Source organism: Crocodylus porosus, unplaced genomic scaffold (genome assembly GCF_001723895.1).
Source record: "Crocodylus porosus isolate Cpor-Errol unplaced genomic scaffold, CroPor_comp1, whole genome shotgun sequence".
Lineage (NCBI taxonomy): Eukaryota > Metazoa > Chordata > Crocodylia > Crocodylidae > Crocodylus > Crocodylus porosus.
The window spans coordinates 14,900,680-14,927,805 of record NW_017728910.1 but is presented as its reverse complement, the minus strand read 5'-3'; the positions used below and the strand labels follow the sequence as shown (position 1 = coordinate 14,927,805).

At 42.9% G+C, this 27,126-nt stretch overlaps 1 protein-coding gene across 1 annotated transcript in view; it reads right to left on the bottom strand.

Annotated features, from left to right (window-relative positions):
• The window catches only part of FNDC3B (fibronectin type III domain containing 3B), a 307,284-nt gene that overhangs the window by 166,847 nt on the left and 113,311 nt on the right, over window positions 1-27,126 (bottom strand). The window contains exon 4 of the mRNA XM_019532737.1: window positions 9,726-9,802. Coding sequence (XP_019388282.1) covers window positions 9,726-9,802 — 77 coding nt within the window. The remainder of the gene's footprint in view (window positions 1-9,725; window positions 9,803-27,126) is intronic.

The following is a 27,126-nucleotide window of genomic DNA, read 5'->3' as shown; positions in this document are numbered from 1 at the left end:
TTGGTAATCATCAACATTTACAGAAAGGGGATGTTAAAAAAAAAAACAACAAAAAACCAAATTCATCTGGCAAGCCTGGTCCAGCCCCTGTGCTATCAGCAGGGATCCAGGTCTTCCATGTCTCACAGAAATACAGAGAAAACTGCAGCTCTTATCTTCTACCAGAGTCAAACACAGATTTCTCATTTTAGTGGAAAAACTCGTGGATTATACAGTTTTGCAAACTGGTCTCTGCAGGGCGGAGGAGTTTTAGCCTGCAAAGGGCTGGGAGGGAGCCGGAGGGGGGCAGTCAGGCAGGGAGCACCATGTGCATATAAATACATGTGGCCACCAAGCTCCTATAGGTAGGTGGGGAGGGGGAACTAGACCCCCATGGGGAGGAAGGGAGGGCCGTGGGCAGGGCTGGGGTTGCCGCTGAGCTGGGCGGTGTGTGGAACTTGAGGCCCAGGGCCCCAGGAAGGAGCAGGATGGGGCCCTGGGCAGCTTGTCTGGGGGGCAGGGTTAGCTCCCAACACGGAGTGCACTCCTGGGGGGGCAGGGGGACCCATGCCCCCCAGATCTGTGCACAGGCAGTGGGGTGCAGGCTTCCCATTGCAGCCGTGGGCTCTGACCCTGCTACCCTCCTCCAGGGCCTCCACAACCCAGTGGATGCGATCTGGCACGGCAGGGTCGCACGGGGATCTCCTTGCCGCTGGGAGCTCCGCGCTGCCCTGGCGACATGTCCCCCGCCTACACAGCTGAAGCGGGAGCAGTGGTGCAGGGTTGTGCCACTCACTGCTGCTGCGTACGCAGGGGACGCATTGCCAGGACAGTGTCGAGTTTGAAGCGGCAGCTAGCTTTCCTGCAGGGGCAGAGGCTTGTAGACCTAGGACCATGGCCCATAGCCCTGGCAACTGGGGGCCCCTTCCAGCAGGGCAGGGCAGGGGTGCAAGGGGCTGTGAGGAGGGGCGAGGTGAAGGGCACCAATAGGGCCAGAGGAATGTGGGACAGGGAGGGGCCTGTCATTTTAAATCACAGATTTTGCAGGGTTTAATCAGAGAATTTGCAACTTCTTAAATCAAGGAAAACCAGGATCCCTGATAATCAGAGCTTGCCAGGAGTTTGGTCCCACCCCAATCACACAGGGGCAGCCGGGCTGGGCAGGAGTTCTGGGAATACGGGAAGACAAAGTGGCCACCCTGCCCAGAGTATATGCTCCCTGCAGCCACTCAGGGGTGAACTCCTCCTGGTGGGCACCAGCTAATGGGCAGCCCGGCCTCTTGATGCCCCCAGCCTCCCACCCCTTTGGGCAGTGTAGGGGAAGAGGCTGGGCCCCACACACCTTGAATTTCCTCTCCATCTGAACCCTCAATGTTTAAACCACATCTAGTTTTGATCTACTTCCACATGAAATCCACATAGCATAATGGAGAAAATTAAAGTCTGCTCTTTAGATAAAGGCAATAGTTGCTTTGGTTTGTCAGTTTTGTCTTGCAGGTCAGGGCTATCAAACTTTCCAACAGCTGGAGGCCATATGCCAAACTGTCCACAAGAAACATGGGCCACAGACTGAGTGCTTCTTGCTGGACATGTGATACCCTCCACCTCCCCATGCTCTCTCCTGCCACGCAGGCAGCAAAGCATGTCTCTCCCACTGGCGCACAATGCAGACAGCCTGATCCCCCATTTCCCAGCCATGTGCACTGTGCAGGGCAGCCCAGCTACCAAACGCTTGCTGGCCATAACTGCATTCACTGGACTCATTCGAGCCCTTCTCTCCCTCCCCAACCCCTGCCAGCACTGACAGCCCAGCTCCCCCTTACCTTTCCTCTCCCAACCATGCAGCCTCCTGCAGTGCCAACAGTCCAGATCCTGCCTCTGGCACAAATGGCTTGGCCCTGTCCCCTACCACATAAACAGCATGGGCATCCCACAGAATCGTAACAAATTAGGGTTGGAGGAGACCTCAGGAGGTCATCTAGTCCAACCCCCTGCTCAAAGCAGGACCACCCCTAAACTAGGTCATCTCAGGCAAGGCTTGGTCTAGCTGGGTCTTAAAAACTTCCAAGGAGGGAGATTCAAAACCTCTCTGGATAACCTGTTCCAGTGCTTTCCTACCCTCCTAATTAGAAAGTTTTCCCCCATATCTAACCTCAACTTGCTTTGTTGCAACTTGAGACCACTGCTCCTTGTCCTGTCATCTGCCACCCCTGAGAACAGTCCAGCTCCATCCTCTTTTGTACTCTCCTTCAAGTAGCTGAAGGCTGCTTTAAATCCCCTCTCAGTCTTCTCTATTCCAGACTAAATAAGCCCAGTTCCCCCAGCCTCTCCTCAGAAGATGCCCCAGGCCCCTAACCATTTTCACTAGACTCTCTCCAATTTGTCCGCATCCTTTCTGTAGTGGGGGCCCCAAAACTGAATACTATACTCCGGATGTGGCCTTACCAGTGGCTAATAGAGGGGACGCATCACTCTCTCAATCTACTGGCAATGCTCCTGCTAATGCAGCCCAGTTTGCCATTGCAAAGAAAGCTAACAAGGGCATGCTGTTGGCTCTGCCCCGGGGAACAGGGGCAGGAAGCAGAAGCCAGGGGAGCCTGAAAAACATGGCTGTCGCAGCTACAGCACTGCAAGGAGTGGGGACAGCAGAATCTGTGCTGGGAGCCTATAAGCCACATGCCAACTCATTAGGGGCTTCGTGCAGCCTGCGTGCAGCCAGTTGGACAGTCCTGCTGTAGACCATAAGAGCAGGGATGTTCTGTTAATCTGGTGTCTAGCATAATGGGGCCTCTTCAACCCTGCTACAGCTTACAAGTACTATTAGATAATAAAAAGCCCCCCAAAATTAACTGTTATCAATTCATGTAGATCACAGCTGCTTATTATCTAGGAATACTGTAAAGTCATCATTTGGCACACAAAACTATACTTTTTATTATTTAGCCTGTTTTCAAATTATAAACTAGTAGAAATGCCATTTGTTATTATTTTTGAAAGCCTGCTGGTCTAGCTGGCATGATGCCTCAATGATAACATCATCATCACATAATTTGTGTTCGTTTCATGTTTCATTTTGGGAGTTCAATTACGGGCTGTGGACTTTCAATGGACATTATTTTGACTTAATTATTTTGTCTTCCCATTGGTGTCCCACTGATCAATTTGCCACATTCTTGACAGCAGAACAGCTTTTAATTTTCCACTGCTTTCACTTATGTTGATGATCTCATTCCAGCTCTATGGCAATGGCAGTTCCATCAGGTTGGTATTGTTAACCTATTCTGAAAACATAACAGCTCTGGATGATGACCTCTGCTTTTCTCCACCATACTTCACCTATTTAACAAAATTCAAAGATGTTAATACTACCCATATGCTGTCACATGTTCCAACACGAAATACTGAAATTACAAACCACAAAACAAATGACACATCAGAAAGGGCAACTGGAACTGGCTGACTGGGCAATATTTTACAATGGGGGTTAAACAGACTGTTTGTCAGTTGATACTTTGGGTGCTTCACGAACCAATTTTAAGAATCAGTTCATAAGTCATATATGAATTTGTAGCCAGGAAAAAGGAACAAATGAGCTCATCTCTAAGAAACTTGGTGATGTTTATTCATTTTGATTTACTGAAAGTGCTAAGCCAGGCTCATGCCAGTCCTGACAAATTTTGAGGCTAAAACTTTGGCATGTGTAATTTGAAAGCACTCAACATGACATTTGGACTTCTCATTTGGAATATATGCATGATGATCATGCACATTAGCTGAAATGGCACATAACAAATAATTCTGACTTTAAAGAAGCAGGGTGCACCAAAGTGAATATTCATGAACTAAGAAAAAATGTCTGTATAGCTGCTTATACAAAAGAGAACACAAGAGAAAGACGGGTCAACTGATTTATCACACAGGATAAAGGGCAATTTGATCATGATCTGTAAGTACCTATATTAAAAGAAGATTGGCTAGTGGATAGCCTTTCAGTCTAACAGGGAAAGACATAAGAGATCCAAGAGCTGGACACCAGACTAGGTCAACTTGTCTTCTCTTTGTTATCGGCCATATATAACTAACCAAGCAGAACAAGTGATCCTTAGAGATCTGGTTGATTGTGTATATCACTTTAAAAAGTCTTCATTAAGGAGATTCAACTTAAATGTGTCACATTTCCCACAAATGTTAGTTTGATGCAGGAATGAGCAAGTTTCATAGATTTCACAAACATTTGGGCTGGAAGGGACCCCGGAGGATCATCGAGTCCAGCCCCCTGCCCCGGGGCCAGGAAGTCAGCAGGGATCATAGGATCCCAACAAGATAAACATCCAAAAGTGTCTTGAAGGCGTTCAAAGTGGGCAGCAGTCTATTCCAAACCCTGGGGTCTTTTGGACAGTAAAGAAGTTCTTCCTTATGTCCAGCCTGAAACGGTCGCAGAGGAGTTTGTGACCATTCAATCTCGTCATCCCTTGGGTGCTCTGGTGAACAGACGTTCCCCCAGATCCTGAACGTTGAAGTTGTAGGGTCTGTGTTATGTAGAAGGTCAGACTAAATTAAGATAATGATCTAGTTTGGTGTTAAAAAAAAAAGGAGAGACCAGGAAGGTATGCACACTGTGTCAAAAAAAATTTAAAAAATATCAAAACTAGTGTTTAATAGCCTTAAAGTACCTGTAGCAAAGGCCCAACCCTAAAAACGCACTAAACAAAACCAAATGGAAGTTTCACGTTAAATTCTGCTCTTCCTTCGAAACCAGGTTCGCCTGGAACGATTCCCTCAACGTCAGTGGAGTTATTTTAGTTAAGTAGCTAGAGTAAGAGATGTCAACCACTGACCTTAAGACGGCAGGTTCAAAAAGCTAGTAATATTTTTTTGTCCATTTACTTTTTCATGTTTCCTTAGTGACCATTTTTCCTCATTTAAGAAAGCCACTCCAAAAGCAAAAGCCAAGCATGTCTCAACCCTTAAAAACCACAGTTGGGCCTGGTTTAAGTGATAGACGGTGCTGAAGGATGCAAAAGCACTATCAGGCAACAAGAATTGCCAGAGAGGACCCTGGCCAACTTAGTCACAATGTCACATAGGGAGTGCACTCTACAACTGCAGCAACCCTACGAGCTGAGAGGAGTGCAGCCTGCTTCAGACCTGCGGTAAGCTTATGGACTAACGGACAGTGCAGCAGAGCCTTTCAGCAAACCTCATACCATTGGGTGGTGGCCCAAGTGGTATGAAAAGACCAGGGCCCACGTGCAAATGAAATGAAGACAAGACCTTGCTTTCTCCCCTAAAGTAGGGCACAGCCGAGTCCCTCAATATTTGACGTCTCACAGAAATTATATAAAACTGGTTGTAATGCCCTGCTTTCATGTTTTGCATTTCTATGATAGCGACAGATCTCATGAAGAAGAAATCACAGTGAATTTTTAAAGACCGAATTATAGCTGAGCTTTGGTCTCTCACTAGTTATGCTACCCTTGTGTATATAACTCCATAGCTGACCCAGGTAAGTTGCAGTACAATATGGAATTAAATAGGGCAACATTTGCTCTCCGAAATACTCTTCTTCTCCAGCCCTCACTCACCAAGGATCATATGCATTATGAATCAAGATGACAGCATTACCCTCACATTAAAGGGATACTAGCAATTCAGTAAAGGAGACAAGTAATGAAAAATAAACTACTCTATTTCCCCCAGTTATTTTCCAAGTAAAACTGCGACAAAGGCCATATTTACCCGAATATAAGATGACCCTGGATACAAGCCAACCCCCCAATAATTAGATTCTGTATATGGAAAATGTATATAGCTGTTATAATTTCTGAGGTATAGAATCTAAGTATTGAAGGTCTGCCTTGAATCTGCCCCTTCCAACTATGACAGCAAGAAAACAAATCTGGGAAGGTCAAGTGACCTCCCTACAGAATCCCAAAGTCTTGTGACATGCCAAAAAGTGCACATTTCATCCAAGATGTAGAGATTTTCCTCCGTGTGAGGATCAGATGGGGTGTTTCCTTGGGGGCGAGGGGAAGAGACAGGATGGGGAATGGCATGATATGCCAGACAGATATTTCTTTTGGGTCATGGCAAGAGTAATTTTTATTTGTACATCTCTATTCCAAGCTGGTCTGTTAAGTTCCCATTAATGATGCTTTTTCTAGTATTCATGAGTGCTTATTTACACTGGACACAGGTTATACCCGAATTTGTCAACTTTTTTGCTTTGTGTATCACCTGCTTCCTAAGGCATGTGATAATATAAAATCCAGATAACTTATTCAAGGAGGTGAAAAGATTCCAGCAGCCATCTTCAAGAATGGCAACTCTTTCCATCAGTTTAACTAATGACAATAAGACGAATCATTGCAGAAGTTGTGTAACTAGTTAATTCACTGACAGCACAGGTAAAACTCACCATGAAGGGAAATTTTAGGAAACTAACTATATCTCCGATCCATAATAGTAAAACACATGTTTCATGCTATGCAGGGGCTACTTTCCTGAGCCGGGCTCAACTGATTTGCTGTCATGAGATTTTTTTTGTTTAAATTTACTAAGTTAATTTATAGCAACCAGCTGCTGCTGTCTGTGGTAATATGTCAAAAGGAAGAACACACCCAAGAAAAAATTAAGCCTTTAAGAAATTAGTAGCATAAGCACAAAATAACTTGGCTCAACTCTTCATTTAATCTTGTCCCGCTACGTACAATCCTCTTTTGGGAATTAAACTAGGCCAGGTACAGACATTACCCTTTTACTAGCATAACTGATTGGAAACTGGTCTATACCCATAACAGAACAAAAGTTTGGCGCGCAGACTGGTCTAAGATTTGCACCCCCCAAGGGCAAATGCACGTTCAGTTTGCTACAGATCTTTATAGAAAACTGCACAACTTAGAGTGATTTTGCCTCAAGCTTTTTTGAACATCCATACCTACCCATAATCTATAGTTCATTTGACCTAAACATCAAAAAGATGCAAAGGAGTACATGAGGCAAAGTGATGCTGGCAGTGTGATTCTCTGCCTCTCTCACTTGATCTGCAAAAGAGAGATGGCATTTATTCCTCACCTGAAGCTCTTCAAGGCTTAAAAAAGAAAACCAGCAGAGAAGTATAAACACTAATTTCCATTCTGCACTATCTGTCCCTTTTATAATTATTTGCATAGTACAACTCAACCCTGGCAAAAAAGAACCTAGTAGAGATCTTGTGATACAAAGTGACATGCCTAAAAATACATAAAACTGAATAAAAACACTGGTGATGTAAATGACTTCCGTGATTTTCCTGGACTGCTTCTCTGTACCACCTCATAAGCGTGAAATATTTTCTATATAACGGAGTCAAACCCCACTTCCTAATCAAGGCTTCTCACATAGTCTGTCACTCTAGAAATAGAGTCCAACTATTTTACTACCGACTGCCAGCAAGGTCAATCTTGTTGCAGAACAACGTGCTGCCAGTTCTCTTCCACTGATCATTTGCACTATGCTGAAGAGGTAATAAAGCATCATTTTAATCCTGGGTGGCAGTCATCAGATAGTAAATGTAAATGTTCAAGGCTCATACGTGCAGCTCCAAAGGTTTGGCAATGAAAAATGGAAAAAGGATTCAGTGGCTCTCAATAGGCCCAGAATTCTCCAAAGGGGTATCCACTTTCTGCTCAACTAAGACATGCACTTTGGGGACAAACCAAACCAAAATGAGACATATTTTAGTCATGTCTCAGAATGCACTAATTTGCCTTCATTGTGCCACAAACAAACAATTTAAAATTATTACACAATAAACCTGTTAGTTAACAATACAAAAGAACAAAGGCAAGAGTACAGGAAGGCAAGGAAAGCTATTACAACAACAATTACAAGACAAAACTCACTTGACTGCTACGTGCTTTCAACTGTTTAGCATGGTGTCATGCATAAGGCAAATATTCATTTTCTACATGGCAGAAAAGTACATTCTTATGCTTAAAACCTTTTAGCTTATAGATTTTCCTATAAAATTTTACAACATGCATTTTAATTGCCGCCTTTAAAAGATATTTAAAGCTTCCTGGGGTAGATTATTATGGGGTTCTAAGGAAGTATTTGCAAGCTCAAGAAGGCTAACTGGGTTCAGAAATTACTTGCATTTTGTGGGTCATTACAGATACCTTAAATTTCAGCTGGAACCCAGCCAGAAGCCACAACAGTCTACAGAGCGTCAGTGTAACAGGTTTGGTCCCCCCAAGGAGGGTATAGTAGTGCTTAAGTGACTACGGCTAGATTTACAGAAGAACAAAACATGGCTCTTAGGCATAGGTGCTACCTGAACATCTGGGACCAGCCAGGATTGAAGGCGGCCCCCAAATTAGAACCTGATTACAAAGATCAAGTGCAGTCCCAAAAGTTCTGATCCTGAAAATGGAGCGACAAGGACCAACTCTCCCCCACAGAGGCGTGTGCTTCTGAATCTCTGCAGTACTAGAATCTAACTCAGTACATCCAACAAGCTTGGAGGTCTAACAGAGTGGTAAGGAGCGAATCACATAGTGCCCTAAAACTTTATACCCACCACAAGCCTAGAATCCAAAAGAACTGGAAGGAAACGAGCTCGCCCACAAAAAGCACACTGATCTATATGGCTAGGCCATTAGACTAGCCTTCAATCAAGTCTTTCATGCAGATCCTTTCAACCACCACACTGATAATCATTTTTCCTGCATTTATGGCATTTTCTCTTTGTACTTGAAAATCAAAATGCCACAGAGCCATTACAGTGATTTGTGGGATGTAAGTGTAATACCATCAACAATTTTTCAGACACACATGGCTATTCAAGATTCCATTTAAACTCAACCCACACATTTACTGGAGAGGAAAATACAACATCCAGTCTACTACTATTCAAATATGCAAAAGGGTTTGATAAATTAAAAAATTAAAAGCATATTTTTGCCATTTAATGACATTTTTTAAATTAAATAATTTTAACATGGATCCTTTGATCAGGCTCAAGTCCTGTGAAATGGCCACAGAATAGGCTTAACATATCCCAGCCAAGCAAGGCTGCTTGTCTAGCCATTTTAGTTTACAGAAGATGCAAAGAAAATCTACCAATAAGTATATTCAACCATCTTACAAAGGCCTTATGTGAAGTCTAGAAATGACTGTTTTTAAGTGACCACGGACCTGACACATCTTAAACAGTAAAATTTTCTTTATATCCTTGCCTTCTTATGGCTTTTAGCATCACTAAAATAGGCAATTAAATCACACTAATTTTTTTAAACAGCACTTGTTATCCTGCAGCTTTCCCTACTCTAATGGCAATAGATAAGTAATCGTGTCTTTTGTAAATAGTATTTGAGTATTAGCACATAGGCACAGAGACAAGTTATTGGAAGGTAAACTAGGATACAAAAAATGCAGTTGTTACCTAATTCATAGTAACTGTCTGCATGTATGTTTTTAGCCTATGGTAAAACAAGAGGTGCCTGGGCCCTTGTGAAAAAGTAGAGTAAGCTCCCTCAGATTTACCATTGGGTAAGAGCCTACATATAGACAAGCAGGTGACACACTACAAGGGCACCCAGCTTCCCTAATACTAGTCTATATGTCCACACCCTGTATGCCCTGGATCCTTCTCCCAATAGGAAGTAAAGAATATCTTTGGCCAAATGAATCAGTGCTAATGACCTCAGATGCAAACCTACTTCTTAAAAAAAAGAATTAAATTTTTTTTTCTGGATGCTGCTTACCTGCGAAATATAACCTGGAGGCACATGGATAGGTGGGATGGATCCATTGGGTGACATCATGGGAACCTCTGCTGGTCCTAAGGGAATAAAGAAAAGACATTTTTTACAAAATGAGTACAATTGTGCTAAAATAGTGTCACATTAGAAACCTGCAACAATTGTAACTGAACAACCCACATCATTTCCAGTGTATAGCTAATTTCTCTTAAAGCAGTATATTCAGGTTGAGGACACCACTGTATAGCAACTTCAAAAAGTTTTTGCTGAATGAGTGTTTTCACTGTTGCAAAAGAGCTAAAAATATAGCCTCTCTGTTGTTATCAGCGCAGATATAGTCAGACAGAAACATTAAATGCCCTTTCATGGACCACAATTTCTACATCAATAACGTGAATAAATTTCTCTCATTAGAAATCCAAGGAAATTCAGACTGCATAGTTTCTGCCACATTCTAGGCAGTTTCCAAGTAAAGCCTCCAATTGCACTATATTTCACATATATGTGAATGACTGTCTATTTAAGAACACATAAAGACCAAACTAATTATTTCAGCAATTCAGATGAACCTTGCAATTCAGTTACTAATCAAGACACTTATGGTTTCCATTTCAGAACGTAGCTCTGGATGTGCAAGTTCCATTTCGAGGTACGGGAGTACGACAAAGCAAGTACCATAAACATTAGGCTATTGCAAATTGAACCATACAACTAAAAAAATTCTTAGGTAAAACGGAAAAATTAGGACTCACTTACTCAACATTTTGAATTAATATTTATATACAAGCAGTTAAGACTAGGACAGGCAAGTAATGGCCATGCAGAACAACCACAAGACAGGAAGCTACCCCAGTCAATCAAACCTTCTCAAAGGGGTTTTATTGGATTGTTCTGAAAAAGTAAGGTGAGATGTAAGAATCGTTCTCTTAGGTGAGCAACAAGAAATACTGTAAGTAGTTATCGTACTGGCACCTGCTAGCACTGCTAGAACAGTGTCTAGTATCATAGTGTTTTTAATTCCCAAAAGAACCGAGCTAGCGGTTCTGAACCTTTTCAGATTCTAGGCACCCCTCGGAAAATGCTAGCTCTAGGTTTTCACTTGTTTTCTGACTATGGAATAATACTAGATGAATTTTTCTGTTGCAAGCATCTCAGCAAGACAACAGAAGAGGTTTGATACTGCAGATTCCTATTTTCAGTCTCTGGGTTTATCTTGTGAATCATGTTTCACAGCTAACAGCATGAACATTGCATGGCATCCCACGGCAGACTTGCTTCCCAGCCTTTCTGAGATGAAATGCAGTGGTCATTTAACAGTGCACCCCCAGACTACACAGCATTCTAGAGAAGAGCACTGCATCCAGTGACGATCCACTGCCTGTCAGCCACCAAAAGTGGCTAAGACCTTACTTTCTCATTTCACCCTCAGTGGCCTCTGATCACCCATTCTTATTCCTCTGTAGCTTGTTCCTGTGTGTCACCATACGTGAATGGAGGAGAAAGTTACACATTAGTGAACAGGTGCAACACACTTTCCAGAAGGTAAAATGGGAACAGCTGGCTGTTGTGCACCTAATAAATGTACAAGTGAAACACTATGTCTACCTTTTGCGCTTCCCTACAGTCTGCTTCTGCTAAACCACAGTCCTGTCTTCTAGTTTTCTTCATGAGCAGAGTTACACCAATGGGCCAGTATGCATCATTTATATGTTTTCCAAATTTGGCATGTGTGTCTTCTATTATAGTTACTGTTACCTGTTTAAACTACCAGCTTACCTTAGGCATAGAAAGCTTTGATAGTTTAGCTATTAGCAAGTTGGCTAATGGTTAAGAATGTGATAAATTAACTTCTGAAAGGGTAAACGTGTGGTAGCCCCATAAAAAACAAGAATTTAACAGAGGGAATTTCAAACATCACCTCTTCTCACCCTTTTCTGTACTTAACCAAGCAGGGGATCGGAAATGCAGCACTTTCCCTCCCTCCCCCAATTAAGACCAAATTCTGATGAAGAAAGAAAAAAATAAAAATAAAAAAGATCACCCATTTAACTATGGCACTATATACAATTTAAATCTAATGCACTCTGGAATTTCTATTTAGGTAACACAACACACAGTAAACTTCTTTTCTTTGATATGTTTCAGGGAAAATGGAAAAAAAACACATGGTCAGTGTGCAATTAATTTGAAGGAGTTATTGCAACCTGCAAACAGCTCCATTTTAGCTCATCAAGAAACATAAAATACTTCATACTGGTATTTTTCAGAGTTGCCATTTCAGTATCTATATTCTTGCTATCTAAATTCTCTATGAATTTTGGGAAATATAAATTTCAATTTTTGTCCTAAACCACCGAGGGCTGCCAACTCTCTCCCTAGAAATGTGTTTATTACAGCATATCTATAACTACACATACCACCTAATACATACAAAGTCAAATTTGGTCTGGGAATCTGAATCGCACTAAATTACAAAAATGTTACTGAACCCTTCAAAATGAAGCATGTTTAAGTATATAAAAAAGGGGAAATACCTCAAGTTACGTGAATCCTTCTTTGGTTGTTTTTGCAAGTCTTTTTTAAATACCTGAACAACTGTTAAAAATATTCCAAATAAATGGAAAACTTCATAATCTGGCATTTACTTGACCAATAATATAGGTGCTGCATTGGATTAAACAAACGTTTCTTAATACAAAAAAAAGTGCATAGCATTTCAAGCAACTGAAGCCCTCTTCAAAACTGGTTTAGTTCCTAATCATAAAATATATACTCAGACTTTGAACTAAATTGAAAGAGCAACACAGTAGGTTCTAATTACTTCTCAGGTAACTAAAAGACAGTTAAGACTCCACCTTCTTTAGATCCTGTTATACTAAAACATCTGCCAACTGCTCATATGGAAGAACAATCTTCTTTCAGGAAGAAATCAAACCCCCCACACTGATACTGTTGACTGTAACACTTCCACTTCAATAAAAGAAGATTGTGTTTTATCATCAAAATGTGCACCGTGCAGTCAGACTCTTAGCCTCAGGCATGACCTTAAACTCCTAAAATCATCTGGATAACAGGTTTTAAAGGACTTGGGACAGGTGAGTGATTTACAGCTCGGAAAGGGTCTCTTCAATTCCTTGATTTCAAGGCTGGCCAAATTGCTTTAGCATACATTATTCTCCCCTCATCGCTGTTACCAAAACAACTTCAAGGGGTACTGCATAATACAGGGAAACCATCTCCGGTGTGTGATAAGTCCTGGGAACTCTTAGGAGTCCGCTATCTGCAATAAAACTAGCCTCGGTGACCATTAAACACACATGAGGAAACAAAACAACGTTATTTCCAATCAGCTTAAATATTTATAGAATTGTTAAGGAACAAGGGACTTCCAGACAGAGCTCTGCCCATCTCCGTTTTTTAGGATCACACCCACATTTCCTTCCGGGATTTGCACCCCGTGGGTTTCATTTCAAGTGGGTGGCTGGAATCAAACTCCCAAATTCAAAGCAAGGCTTAAGCAAAACAGTCAAATTTCATCTTGTTTCAATCTAATGGCGTAACCTGGCTTCAGGTTGGCTTGAACAGTCTATGACCCTTTCATTAACAAGCTACGGCTGCATCCAGCCGTTCTAGCAGGACAAAGCCAGGAGACTTCTGCACATCTCTGCTCGGAGCACCAGAGGCCAAAATCTCCTCTGAGTTATACTGGTGTGAATTCAGACTACCTCCACCGACTTTCAAAGGTCCGTGCACAAAATGAAAAAGCCAGCCCTGTTCAAAGTGGAGAAGGAACTGGACTCTATATTTTAACTGTGCAGGCCGGGGAGTTGCACAGCAACCACCAGACCGAAGCCTGGGGTGTGTAAGGGGGTAAAAACAGCGAGTGCTCTCCCTTCGGATAGTCACCAAGTGAGGAAGGCGGCAGGTTTATCACGCGTCGTAATAAGAATCCATTAAACGTCGGCAACTCAGAGCACGATCCAGTGATAATACCCTTGCAAGCATTCCAGTACCCGCCCCTTTTATAACATGTGGACGCAGGACCGAGCTCACGAGGCTGCGGTCCTATTTGGCTAGCTCTCCTTTCCCATCCATTTCTTTTGCACTCCCTATTAACCGGTAGGTTTAGCCCTGAGGCAAAAAGTTGCTTGGTAAAGTTCATAAATCAGGCCCTACCAAATTCACGACCGAAGTGGGCCGCACGGTGGCTCCTTCCATCTTGCAGGTTCACCTGCGTGTCCCTTCCCCCCCCCCAACAATCACAAGGGCCACTGGGGCCACTCAGCAACAGGGGGGAAAGACGGGGTACACAGGGGAACCTGCAAAATTAAAGGAGCAGCCATGCAGCCCACTGCTGCCATGAATTCAGTAGGGCCACTATTTATAAACCTTCGGTACTTACGCTAATAGCATCAGAATTTCTACTGCCCATTCTGTTGCTTACGTATTTATTTCCTATAAAAGCACACGTGTAGCTATGGTATAGCATATGTTTCCTACAACTTCGCGTCATTTTTTGAAGCTATGTAAATGATAGGTTAATAGCAACACATTCCCTGCTTCTACTTCTTTCCAGAAATGTGTCCAGCTCTATCACAGACAGACAGGCAGAAAGCTTGTCAACTTTCCCGCTCTTCCAAGTACCGTATCATGCCTTGTTTAAGGAAACTCCACCAAATTGCTGAAATGCTAATAACCTCAATTTCAGCCCATGACTCCTTTTTCTGAATTAATTACTGTACAAAAGACTTTTTGGGGGGCAAAAACAAGATCCTTCTTTCCTGTTCCTGTGTGACCTTTTTTATATTCACAAATTAAGTCTCTCCTTAGTTTACTTTCTCCAAATTTTAGAGACCAATTATGGCAAGTTTTTTTTTCCCCGTTTTCAGTTGCTTCATACTATGCCATTGTACCTTGCCAGCTTTTCTTCCAAGGTAGCAACAGACAGCGTGTCTCAAATGAGGCCTCTCTACAATGGCACTAATTTATATTTAATTTCCGCCCCCCCTCCCATTACACCTAAATGTATTGCTTTCTTCTTTGTAGTGCTGAGTAATATTCCATTATTCAGAGTTAGCTCCAGAATCTGGACATATGTTCTGGTTTGTGCTTCCACTAACCATTTTACTTTGGCTTATTATCAGGATTTGAAACCCACCTGGCTTCATTATGAACTTCACATTCAGACCACATCCACTGAAAACTCCACTAATAAGTTTTATGAATCTCTCAAGAGAATCTAGGCCCAGCCTCAGGCAAACTTGGCCCAATACAGTTTCATGTTGCAATTACTGAAATTAACAGAAAAAATTAAATGAAACCTGATCACTTCAGCTGAAACCTAGGGCTCAAAATATAGGGGAGAGTGTAAGCCTACATGCAATTAGTTCAGTAGACACTGTAGTAAATCCCTGCATGGTGAACTCACCAGGTTTTAGCTTTATAACTAAAATCAGAGCACAAAAAACCCGCTGAATCCCAATATTCAAATTAAAATTAATACACTCTCCTCCTAGAACACTGAACACATCCCAGGAAATGTATCTGCACTTCTTTTGAGTATCATAAACAAAGAAAGATAATTAAAGGGTAAAAACAGCCTGCAGTATACAACTGCTTCCCTAAAACAAATGACCCAGGCCTTTTTCAGCAAATGGATCACTCCAGGTCTTGCTGACCTTGGCAGGAATTCAAGGGCGTGTCATTTTAACACCAATTAACAGCTGTTCCAGAACCACTTCCTCAATGAAGCAAGCACAAACAGGCTCTTCCCTCCCTCATGCACACACCTTTCTCTTCCTATTTCATTATTCTCAAGCAAATCTATAATCTACTCTAAGGTAGACACTGCAGAGAATAGGACTCTTCCATTTCTTTCTCTAGCCTCCAATATGAAGTTGTGTTAAACAACACATTTGCCATGGCATGCCAAGCAATTTAAGTAATTTGATCACAGTTTTGTAGAATTGGTCTGCTCCTCAAGTAACTATCTAAAAAAGGTCCTTTCATATACAAAGCATACCACTATCTTATGGTGTAATTAACAGCTTATCTGACTGAAGGCTGATGGGAGGACACATTCTGAAAACCATGAATTGCAGATTTCCAATACTCCACTGCATTCCCCCTTGGCCCACAGTTGTGTAACATCGCCGTGAAGACATCATACAAGCAGAATGGCAACCCTTTATATCCACATATTCTGTAAAGACCAAAAAGGCCATGCAAGGCGCAGGGCAATGTCAAAAAAATACTCCCCCAACACTCTTTGCAAAATTATGGACCTTTAAAAAGATCACTGCTCCAGGACCAAAAGTTTGGAGTCCTCAACCTTAGGTGAGAGTAAGCTGGTGTAGGAAGGGAACTTCACATTTGGGAGAAGGAGTAACTTTTGACAGCAGGCTCTGAGGGGCTGGAAGTGTGTGCGTGTCTGGCGGGATGGGGAAGAAATTTCTGATGTTTCAAATGTTAGAAACAGTCCTGTGTCTGCTGAATTAGTGTTAGTGCAGGTGAGGCAGTAAAAGTGCAGCTAACTGCAGTAAGACAAGAGAGACAGAGAGAACATATTAAAAAACCCTCAAAGACAGGGACAGGAGCCTCACAAGCCCCTGGATATATAATCATATAAGCACTTAACATACTAATACGGCACCTGTAAGAAGCAGCAGGGGTAAAAGTACATTTCTTTTAGGATTAAAAAGTTATTATCTATCATAATATAGTAACTGTTGGTAACTGCTGAGTTCATTATAAAGAGCTCTGCACACACATATATAAAGTATGCATGCCTACTCCAATCTTGCATACAATATGCATCTCTTCCCCAAAAAATAGATGGCAGAAATTGAAATATGGTAAGAGCAGGTTGTGCTATGTCCAAGTGCAGCCCTGGTCCAGCCCAGTGCAGAGGCAGCCTGGGAAGAGCACAGCGCAGCCTTCAGCCCCCACCCGCAGAGGCAGCCTGCCCTCATCCTGAGCACAGATCCAGGGGGCATGCACCCCCCATACCTCCCTCGGGGTGCGTGCAGCAGCAGAAGCCATCCCACCCCATGCCCCCTGAACAAGCTGCTCATGGCTCTGTCCCCCACCCTGCCCAGCTGAGCAGCACCTGCCCCAGCCCCAGCTCCTGCCCCTGCCTCCTTCACCACTAGGGCCCTCAATCAGCCCGGCCCCCTCCCATTTCCCTTCTTATCCAAAAGACTTACCAGCCAGATGCTGTTCTCACATACTGGCAAATCGGATCGGCATCGGCCAATACGGCTCATCAATAAATCCACCGATGGTATCGGCCCAAAAAATCTTTATTGGTACACCCCTACCCAGAACATACTACGCATCTTGTTTCTAATATGCATCTTGTTTCTGAAAGACGGTATGAAGAAGAAAAAGATCTTCCCTAGTAATGCTGATAAGTAACTAAGAACAGCTAGGGGACTGAATCTACTCTACTGCAGTAAGTAGCACAACCCACTCTTACTGTATTTCTCATATATAACATGCACTTCCATTTGCACCAGCTATTTTTTTGGGAAAAGATGCATATTATATGTAAGACATATGCAATATTATAAAAATAAATTAAACCAAAAGTAGTGTTAGAATTAGCGTTTCATTGCAATTTGTCTCTGAAAATCACCATGCATCACTTAGGCATGTAGATTTAATTTACCTGTTCAAACCTTAGATCAGTGGTCTCCAACCTTTTAACCTTTGCATTTAAAAGCAACCCAAGATCTACCATGTGTTGCCACCACCACCCCTCTCCCCTACCCAGCGGGTAAGTCTGGAGGAGGGAAGGGGGGTGTAGATCAAAGCAGACGGAGAAAAAATTTAGGGGTGCACCTCTCCAGCAAGTAAATTCCACTTGGCCAGGGCCTCACTTAATTTACCCCTGCTCCTGCCTCTGTGGCACTGTCCCTCACCGTGGGGGCCTCAATCCAGACCCCACCCCTTTCCTCCCCCACAGACTGACCTGCTGGGCTGGGGCACGTGCATGCATGGACGCGGGCACAAAGCTCCCCATCCCAGCCTTGGATCGACTCCAAGAGGCTCCAAGATCTACTGCAAGAGGCCCTGAGATCTACTGGGGGATCAAGATCCACTGGTGGGTGACCACTGCCTTAGATGCTATGCATGAGATTTAACAGATAGTCTTGTACATGTGTGTAGAGAAACTGAAAAATCAGGGTAAACTCACTTAAAATATACCAAGAATAAAGACCAAGTGCTTTTTCAGCTCTTTACTCCTAATAAAGTACATTCTTTGGCTGTGTGCGCACACTTTTTGGTCGGTGCTATTTTAATAATAATAACTACTTTAGCTGCCTTGGTTACCTGACCTGTCTGAGCACAATAGAAGGTTCAATCACCCTATACAAGAGATGGCCCCAATTTGGAGTTATGCAGTGCTAGGCTATGCAAGTCTATTCTTTTTATAGAAACAAGTGGTTCATAGAAAGAAAGGCATAATTGCTAATACTCTGCTGCTCCCAAACCAAGAACTTCCTTATTCAGCAGAATACTAACCCACAAGTAAGTGCCCTGAAGATATGGTCATACAGTTCAGGATATGTTGTAGCAACAATAATAAAGAAAGCACACGAGTTAATTGGAATAGCTCAGCTTCAGTGAACATTTTGCCCCAAAATTTCACAATGAGGTGCTTGCTATAAAGAGTCTATACTGCATATCGCAGACAAGGTTCTTTGGGTAAAGCTGGTATCTTTTATTAGACCAACTCAAAAAGCATATCTATACTTAACTGAAATCACAAACTGTGCTCCCCAAAACAGTGAACACTCCTCAGCAGTCACAACACTTACCAGAAATGTGGGAGACCAAGTCTGTCAGTAATTCTTAGTAGGGACCTCAATCCCCTTCATCAAGAGTGCCATACCCACCACGCTATGAGATCCTCTGCAATAGTCTCTTCCCCAGATCTTTTATTTAAGTTGCTTCACTTTGTACAATAGTTGGATATTCATTATTCAGAGCAAAATAAGATTAACTAACTTCTGAAAAAGCAACAAATTAAGGGAACTGGCAGGTAAGGTCTCTTGAGAAAAAATTCTAAGGGAAAACACATTTACAACAGACAGCATTTCCTACAATAGGGCATATTAAAGGCACAACTGGAAGCTATTCTGAGAAAGGCAGAAAAAGCATAGTTAGAAACTAAGATGGCTATAACAGAAACTCTGATGACCTGAAAAAAATTTTAAAAAAAGAAAGGGGACTTGTGTAAAATATTAAAACAAGGCCACATGGCTAAGAGTAGTACAAGAACATAGCCACAAAAATCAGGCTGGTAAATGAATTACAACATTGAAGGAAAAGTTCTATAAATACTTTAGAAATAAGAGAAAGATCAACAACTGCAACCACTAGCAGGTAACATAACTAAAACAGCCAGATGAAACAGAAGGCAGAGATATTTATTGCTTCAACTCCACAAGCAAGTAGTAAAATAAATAAATAAAAAACGAAAATGCTAACTGTCTAGGCCAGAGTACTGCAGAAAAGGATTTAGGGCGTACAAACTGAATACGAGTTAACAAATGACAACAGCTATTTCTATGATGTATTCTTGGTATAAACAGGAAAAAATTCTATTACAGACTGCCAAGGACTCAGCTGGAGCACTGTGCCCGGTTTCTGTGCATCATCCTTGTAGAAAAAAAATAGAGAAGAACAACAAAAAAACCCAGAGGTTTACAGATATGTGACCTGTGAAGGAAGTTTGAATGAACTGGGTTTTGTCTACCCTAGAAGGAAGGGGGAAAAAATTGAGGTGTGGAGATAACTTCAAAAAACTGAAAGGTTATAAAGAGAATATAAATCAACTGTTCTCCACCATCACCAAAAGCAAGAAACCTAGTAATAGTCCTAGTTTGCATCAAGAGAGACAAAGATAAATATTACGAAAAACTTTCTAATTAGAGAGATAATAAAGGTGGAACAGGATGCTCTAGGCCAGTAGTTCTCAAATGGGGTGCTACGAGCCCTCCCACCCATGTGTCCCAGAGCAGCAGCTGCCAGGTAAAAAGCTGTCCTGCACACACTCCTGCTGCATTAGGACTGGGATGAGCTCCCTGGACCACAGCCCTTTCCAGGCCAGCCCCTGCCACATTCCCCCAGAAACAGAGGCACACAAGACTCCCACCTGCCTGCCTCTGTTTTGGGGAGAAGCTAGACCAGGATGGGAACACGGCACAAGGCAGAGGCTTGCTTGCTTTAGGCTAATCCCAGCCTTCACGCAGGAGGAGCACGTGCATGTGTCCCAACCCTTCCTGGACTGACCCTGCAGCAGGCACAGGACAATTTTATCAGGAGGCAGCAAAACCCAGTTGAGAATCACTACGGTAAACTGAAGCAGCACCAACTATGGTACTCAACAGGGGATGGCACCACATTCAAATGTGGTGGAGTATGGAGTTCAACTTCCTGTAATTTGACATTTTCAAGAGCAAGCTAGACAAACACTTGTTACGAATGGTCTAGATGGTCTGAATCCCCCCAAGAATGCTTGAGGTGTCCTGCTCAAAACAACAAAATAGAGCAGATGCTGTCCGTCAGTGCCATATGTTTCTAGGACTGGTGCAGGACTTTATTCTTGATTTCCCATGCCCCCTGGCTATTAGAGTGGAGGACTGGGTTGGTTATTCTTGTCTTTAAATCAGAAATTCCACTCTGGTCAAAACTAGAAAGTTGCTTCGCCAGATATATATTTTTTCCTGATGAAAATCTCTTTTATTGGAAAAATTCCCACCTACTCCTGGTGGGGATGATATATTTTGCTGCCCTAATCTGCATAACAAGTTAGCAGAAGTCAAGATTTCTTTTCAACTCCTGCAATAAACCCCTTCAGATGGTTGGCTCATCAGTTGCCACTGTGGAAACACTTGCAAATAATATGTTGCAATCCTTTGAGCATTGAACGATAGGCATAATCCCATGGCATTTCACCAGATGGGTTGCAGGTCGTAAATCACGGCTGTCTAGACTACAAGACAAGAGACAAACATCTGCCTAAAAATCAGTTAACCAGAACAGCTAATACTGTTAAAGAAATTGGAATTACTATCGAAAGAAATTACAAAAACAAGTCAACTGAAAGACATCTGAAATTAGCGAATTATCATGCAAAACCACAGTTGTGCCTGATCAAATTTTTCTCAGCAACATGAAACCGATGAGCTGTTAATTACACGGTGAATGTCAGTACAACGACGTGCTGACTTCTCAAGTAAGGGTGCAGGCTTATTCAGGTACTTCTGTCACCTCATCATCACCATCAGAGAGTATCTAATCGCCACTTGGTATTCATGGATACATCTCAGAAGCTCTGTGTAGAAGAGAAGTATCATCCACATTTTCTCATGAAGTTAAATGACTGATAACAGGTCATACAGGCAGTTTATGGGAAGAGTCAGAGAGAGAGAAGGGAAAATTTAAAAAAAAACCCCACTATCTGGAGGCTTCTTCAAAAGATGGAGTCCACAGGCACCATCAGTTCTCACACTGCAATCCCCAATAGGTGGTCTTTCCCAGTAATTTTCAGACAGGTAAAGCTTTAAACACCACACAAAGATTGCTGGCTCTGGAAGATTTTACACCAGCTGTAGAACTTTTGTTCTCATTTTAAAAGAAATGGTATTTTAGAAATATTCACAGAGTTCACCTGGAAAACTTAACACATGGACTTTCTGAATTTTGACTGTATCAAGAGGAGCTCCTAGCTCCACCTGTTGTTACACACTGCTTGACTCTTTGTATAATAGAGGCCCTGGTTTTTCAGTTGCCAGTCTATATCAGGAAAAATTGGGACTGACAGAGTAAGGAGACTGGAACTGGATACTCAGGGTGAGTCGAGTGCAAACAATTGGGCAAGGTGACCAGAACAGGGAACCAGTGAGGTGAGAATAGGCGAGAGGCTGCAAGAAGAAAAAAATTCAGCCAGCTGAGCAGTGGGCGCACACACTACTGATTGGACAAAAAGCCCAGCATACGAGAGTTTTTGCCCAGTACAGCACACCACCTCCAGGTGCTGGGGGCTGTCTGTACATGAGCGTGGAAGCTGCTCTGACACACTGGAATTCTAGCACGTCAGAGCAGATTCAATTAATCGAGTCTGCCTCAGCATGCCGATTGCCGCACTCCAGCTGCTTCCTGCATCTTGCATATCAGCACCTCCACACTTAAGAATGGCAGCATAGGTGACTGAACTATAGCTCAAACAAGCTTTAATTCAATTGCCCCCGCTGCCATTCAGCGCTTTAATTAAAGCAACTCTCAGAACCACTCTTATTAAAGTGCCGCTTCCTCCACCCCCAGAACACATGTAAAAGTGCCCTGAGATCCTTGAATCGCACCATTCTTCTGCTGTCAGCAAATGCCAATAAAGTAGGCAACCATCGATCCCCTAGATCATGGTGTACACATAAGAGGTCCAGTCAGGTGCCTGATGAATCCACTTGTACCTTTGACGGGTATGCCTAGGCAAGAGTATGGAGGGGTGTCGGTTGCCCAAGACCTACCATCCTCCCTTTAGACTATTGAGACTAAGTTCAAAGGCCAGACCGAGTCCAGATGTTCAGTGCCTTGATGGTTGCATCTGTTGCTCTCTGGAAGTATCCAAGAACTACTGCTCACTGTTTAACACGTCAGCAAGGACACGTTTCTGTCTTGGTGATGTTCCTGAGCTTTTCTCCAGCCAAGGAGTACCCACAAGACAGTGGGGGATAGGGTTTTCTGGCACCCTATGTTTGCCTTACTCTGAAGATTACAACATTGTGGTATTTTATAGGAGCTACCATGCCATGAGTAGCCCTGCCACATTGCTACCAGGCCCTCCAGTAGAATGCAGTTTACAGTCACACCCAGGATCAAATATCAATAAAACTCAATGATAAGTGTGCATCTCATCCATCTCAACTGCTGATCCACACAGGAGACAATCTACTACTGCTATCACTTACTCCTTTAACTCAAGGGGTAGAGATCTGAATGATGTAGATCTACAAGACTGCAGATGCTAGTGATGGTTTGTGGTAGAATCTCTTGGGGGGTTTATTATTTTTAATTTTGCTTTTAAAATCCCAGGAAAGTACATAGACATCTGTACCAAAAGAACACTTTTCAGCTTGTAAAAATCAAACAGCCAAAAAAAAAGACAGAGGAAGTGCCAGAATTAAGGTTGCCTAAGCAACATTCATTTAGCTCCCTTGTGTGTCTGCATTATGGTAAGTCTTTAATTACATGATCACATATTATTTTTTCCACAGACCCCCTGCCTCATTCAGTGCACAGAATGGAGCTACGTTAGTAAGAAATCAGGGCTGAGAAGCAAAGACACCTGTTGTCCAAAGAATTAGACTAATTTGTTACTTGCACTGTTTACGAAGCAGGGGAAAGGATGTAGAATGTATTGGTTAAGGATACTGAACGCAGCCTCAAGAAACTTCTTCCTATCCGTGCCTGAGCTAGAGGTCTTACAGGAACCTGACCAAGTCACATAAAAGTCACACTTTTCACTAGGGGCACTTTTACACATGCTCCAGGGGTGGGAGAGGGAGCTTTAATGAGCGTGGCTCCTGAAGCTGCATCTCCTGTCCCAATGCCCCTGCGATTAGAAACTGCAGCAGGGTCACCTGAACTAAAGCTTGTTTGATGAGCTTTAGTTCAAGTGACCTGCTGCCCAGGGCCAGATTAACCCTTTCCTGAGCCCTAGGCAAAAACTCATGGGGCCCTTGTTTTTCTTCACTCAATAATTATAATATTTAAATAAGCAAAACTGGGCCCCTTCTTCACTTAGGGCCCTAGGCACATGCCTAGTTTGGCTGTGCATTAATCTTGGCCCGCTGCTGCCATTTTGAAGCGTGGGGACACTGACACGAGACACAGGTCACTGCTGGAGTGCAGTAAATGCCACAATCCAGAAGACTTGATTACTGAGTCTGGTCCAACGCGCTGGAATTCAGATGCGTTGGAGCAGCCTCGACGCTCATGTGTAGGAGCCCCAAGTGAGCACCGTTTTCCTGAAGCGTAATTTGAGATGCTTGGATGTTATTGGCGAAGTGCAGAACACCCATAATGGAAGTAAGTGTGTTTTGAATGCACAAAAATTCTCTAAAAAGCTGTCCTCCAAAAAAAACCTAGGCTTAAGTGCCTCAAATGGAGCATCCAAACTAGATACCTTGGACCTTTAATCTCTGTACTCCCGTTCCTCTTCCGTAAGACAGGAGACCAACCTGGTGGCCTTCTATGACTAGATCACCAAATCCTTAGATACAGCGGTAGCAGAGGACAAAGTCTTCCTGGACTTTCGGGAGGCCTTCAACACGGTCTCTCACCCCATTCTCGTTAAGAAACTGGGGGACTGTGGTGTCGATACCCACACACTGAAATGGGTTGCCAACTGGCTGGAGGGCCGCACCCAGAGAGTGGTGGTAGACAGGTCATTTTTGACCCGGAGGGATGTGGGCAGTGGGGTTCCCCAGGGCTCGGTCCTCGGGCCCGTACTGTCCAACATCTTAATCAGTGACTTGGACAAGGGGGTAAATAGCACCCTGTTCAAATTTGCTGATGACACTAAGATGTTGGGGGATGTGGCCATACTAGAAGGGAGGAATAGGCTACAATCAGACCTAGACAGGTTACAGGGATGGGTGGACGAGAATAGGATGGGATTCAACACCGACAAGTGCAAAGTGATGCACCTGGAGAGGAACAACCGACACCGTACCTACAGGCTGGGGAACTGCCTTCTTGTCAGTACAGAGGCAGAAAAGGATCTTGGAGTCATCGTTGATGCCAAGATGAACATGGGCCAGCAGTGTGGGGATGCAGTCAAGAAGGTCAACCGTACCTTGTCATGCATCCACAGATGCATCACGAGCAGGCCCAAGGAGGTGATCCTCCCCCTCTATGCGGCCCTGGTCAGGCCGCAGCTGCAGTACTGCGTCCAGTTCTGGGTGCTGCACTTCAGCAGGGATGTGGACAACATGGAGAGGGTCCAGAAGAGGGCCACTCGCATGGTCAGGGTTCAGCAGGGCAGGCCCTACGAGGAGAGGCTATGGGACCTGTTCAGCCTCCACAGGAGAAGGCTGAGGGGGGATCGAGTGGCCTGTTACAAAGTAGTCAGAGGGGACCAGCAGGCACTGGGGGAGTCCCTGTTCCCCCAAGCACCATCAGGAGTGACCAGGAATAACGATCACAAGCTGCCACAGGGTAGATTCAGACTAGACATCAGGAGGCGCTACTTTACTGTCCGGGCAGCTAGGATGTGGAACCAACTTCTGAGCGAAGTGGTGCTGGCTCCTACCCTGGGGGTCTTTAAGACAAGGCTTGACAATCACCTTGCTGGGGTCGTTTGACCCAAGTACTCGTTTCTGCCATGGCGGGGGGTCGGACTCGATGATCTGCTCAGGTCCCTTCCGACCCTAGAAACTATGAAACTATGAGAAATATTACACCTTCATCTCACAAGGCTGTTGTGAAAATAAATTCATCAATATTTGCAAGGCACTCAGATGTTATAGGAACAAGCACCATAAAAAAGTCCATGAGAAAATTAATACTTCATTCTTCAGAGTGCAGTTTAAATAGCATGCAGAAAATAAGGCACAAGGCTATGTATCAAACAATAAGAAGAAAACAAAATACTGAATAGCTACTCGTTAAAATGACCTCGTCTATTCCTTGACCTAAATGAGACGGAGCCTAGGGAAAAAGGTATTTGCTTGTGTAATTATATACTGTAATTTAATACTGCCCACACAATCATAAGTCCAGCATTTCTTAAGTTTGACTAGTTTATTTTAAAACAACTAAAATAAAAAGAACATTATCAAGGTTTTGTGCGTTTCACTACAGCTGATACACTTGCAAATCTATCTTGTATTGATCCCAAAACAACCGGACTTCTAATTGCACAAAATATACGGTTGAAGGCATGATTGGGTAACATCATAATCCTTCCCAGAAAAATTAATGAGATGGCGCAAATTTAAATACCTACCACATGCATATATGAAAAACTCCAGCCTTGAGAATTTATGGGTTGTTTTTTCTTCCGTTAACTCCCGGCCTGTTTTCATGAAGAACCTTGAGACTAATTAAACCTTGCCTGTAACTGAGGTTAGGCAAAATGTTTGGGTTTTTTTAAACAGACCCTCCCTTTGGTTACTTATGATACATTAGCAAGTTCCCCATTGTCACAAGCATTTCATTTGTTAAAACTGTAATGCCAATTGATGAACAATATTTGTCCCTGATAGGCTTGGTGGGCTTTTGTTTTGCCCAAATTAGCAGTGGCCCTAAAAGCGTATCTAAGGCTCACATGCCTAAGAAGAGGTCAGGACTCTAAAACCATATAAACAGTGTGATGGAAAGTACCAGATATATATTTTTTTCATTGGGAATCTTAGGTTGAAAGCCACATCTGTGCACTGGAAATTAATTTATTACTACTGTTACCTGATGCCATGGCAGAACAAGATACCCAAACTATGGATATGGAACAGAAGTGTGTAGTGATGCAATAGTCTTTGTTCTGGGTTTTCATTTTGCAGCATGCTATACAAAATGCTTTCATTTATAAATGTTTTGTTCCCCCTAATGGGCTTAACGTTTGTATAAACAGTCGGCTTTGATCCCACCCCTTTTAAAGATGGCTATAATTATCCTAATACCCATGCTCTGCTCTATTAACAAAACAAGAGAACTACTGCAATTATTATTTCTTCATAATGCAATTATTACATTCCCATGGCAACAATATGACTGTACAATTAGATGGTATATAGTAAAGTAGCAGATACGCTACCAAGAAGATAGAGTTATAATTCCTATGCTTTCTTTAGGTGATAATTAAGTAATGACAGTTATATTATACTCATCTACCCACAGCAGAAAAGCACGCTTCACAAACAGCTAAATCTATAGTTGACTGCCAATCTAATACCTACCTAGCCCAGAAAAGGAATGACTAGCAACTGGAACGGGAAGCTGGGAGCCAGGATTAATGGGTTCTATTCTTGGCTCTAGATGAATCATTTGAAATCCCTGGGACTTACTTTACTCATTGGAAAAAATGAGAATATCTACCTACCTAGCCACCTACATAATGTCATAGAATGAGACATTTAGTATTTGGAAACCACATGTTGAGACCCTACATAAGCATAAATAATTCTGTCAGTGATTACACCAAAGTCACCATCCCTAGAGGAGATAATAAGGCAATCGTAATTATCTGATGCATTGCACCAATCCAAATTCCACAGGAGTTTGATCACTTCTACATCCTTATCTGCTTGCTAGAACAGCTGTTTTCAAAGGAATAGCAAATCTTTTCTCCCATAGGCACATGCAAAAAACTGCTGCTTCCAGACTTGAAATAAGA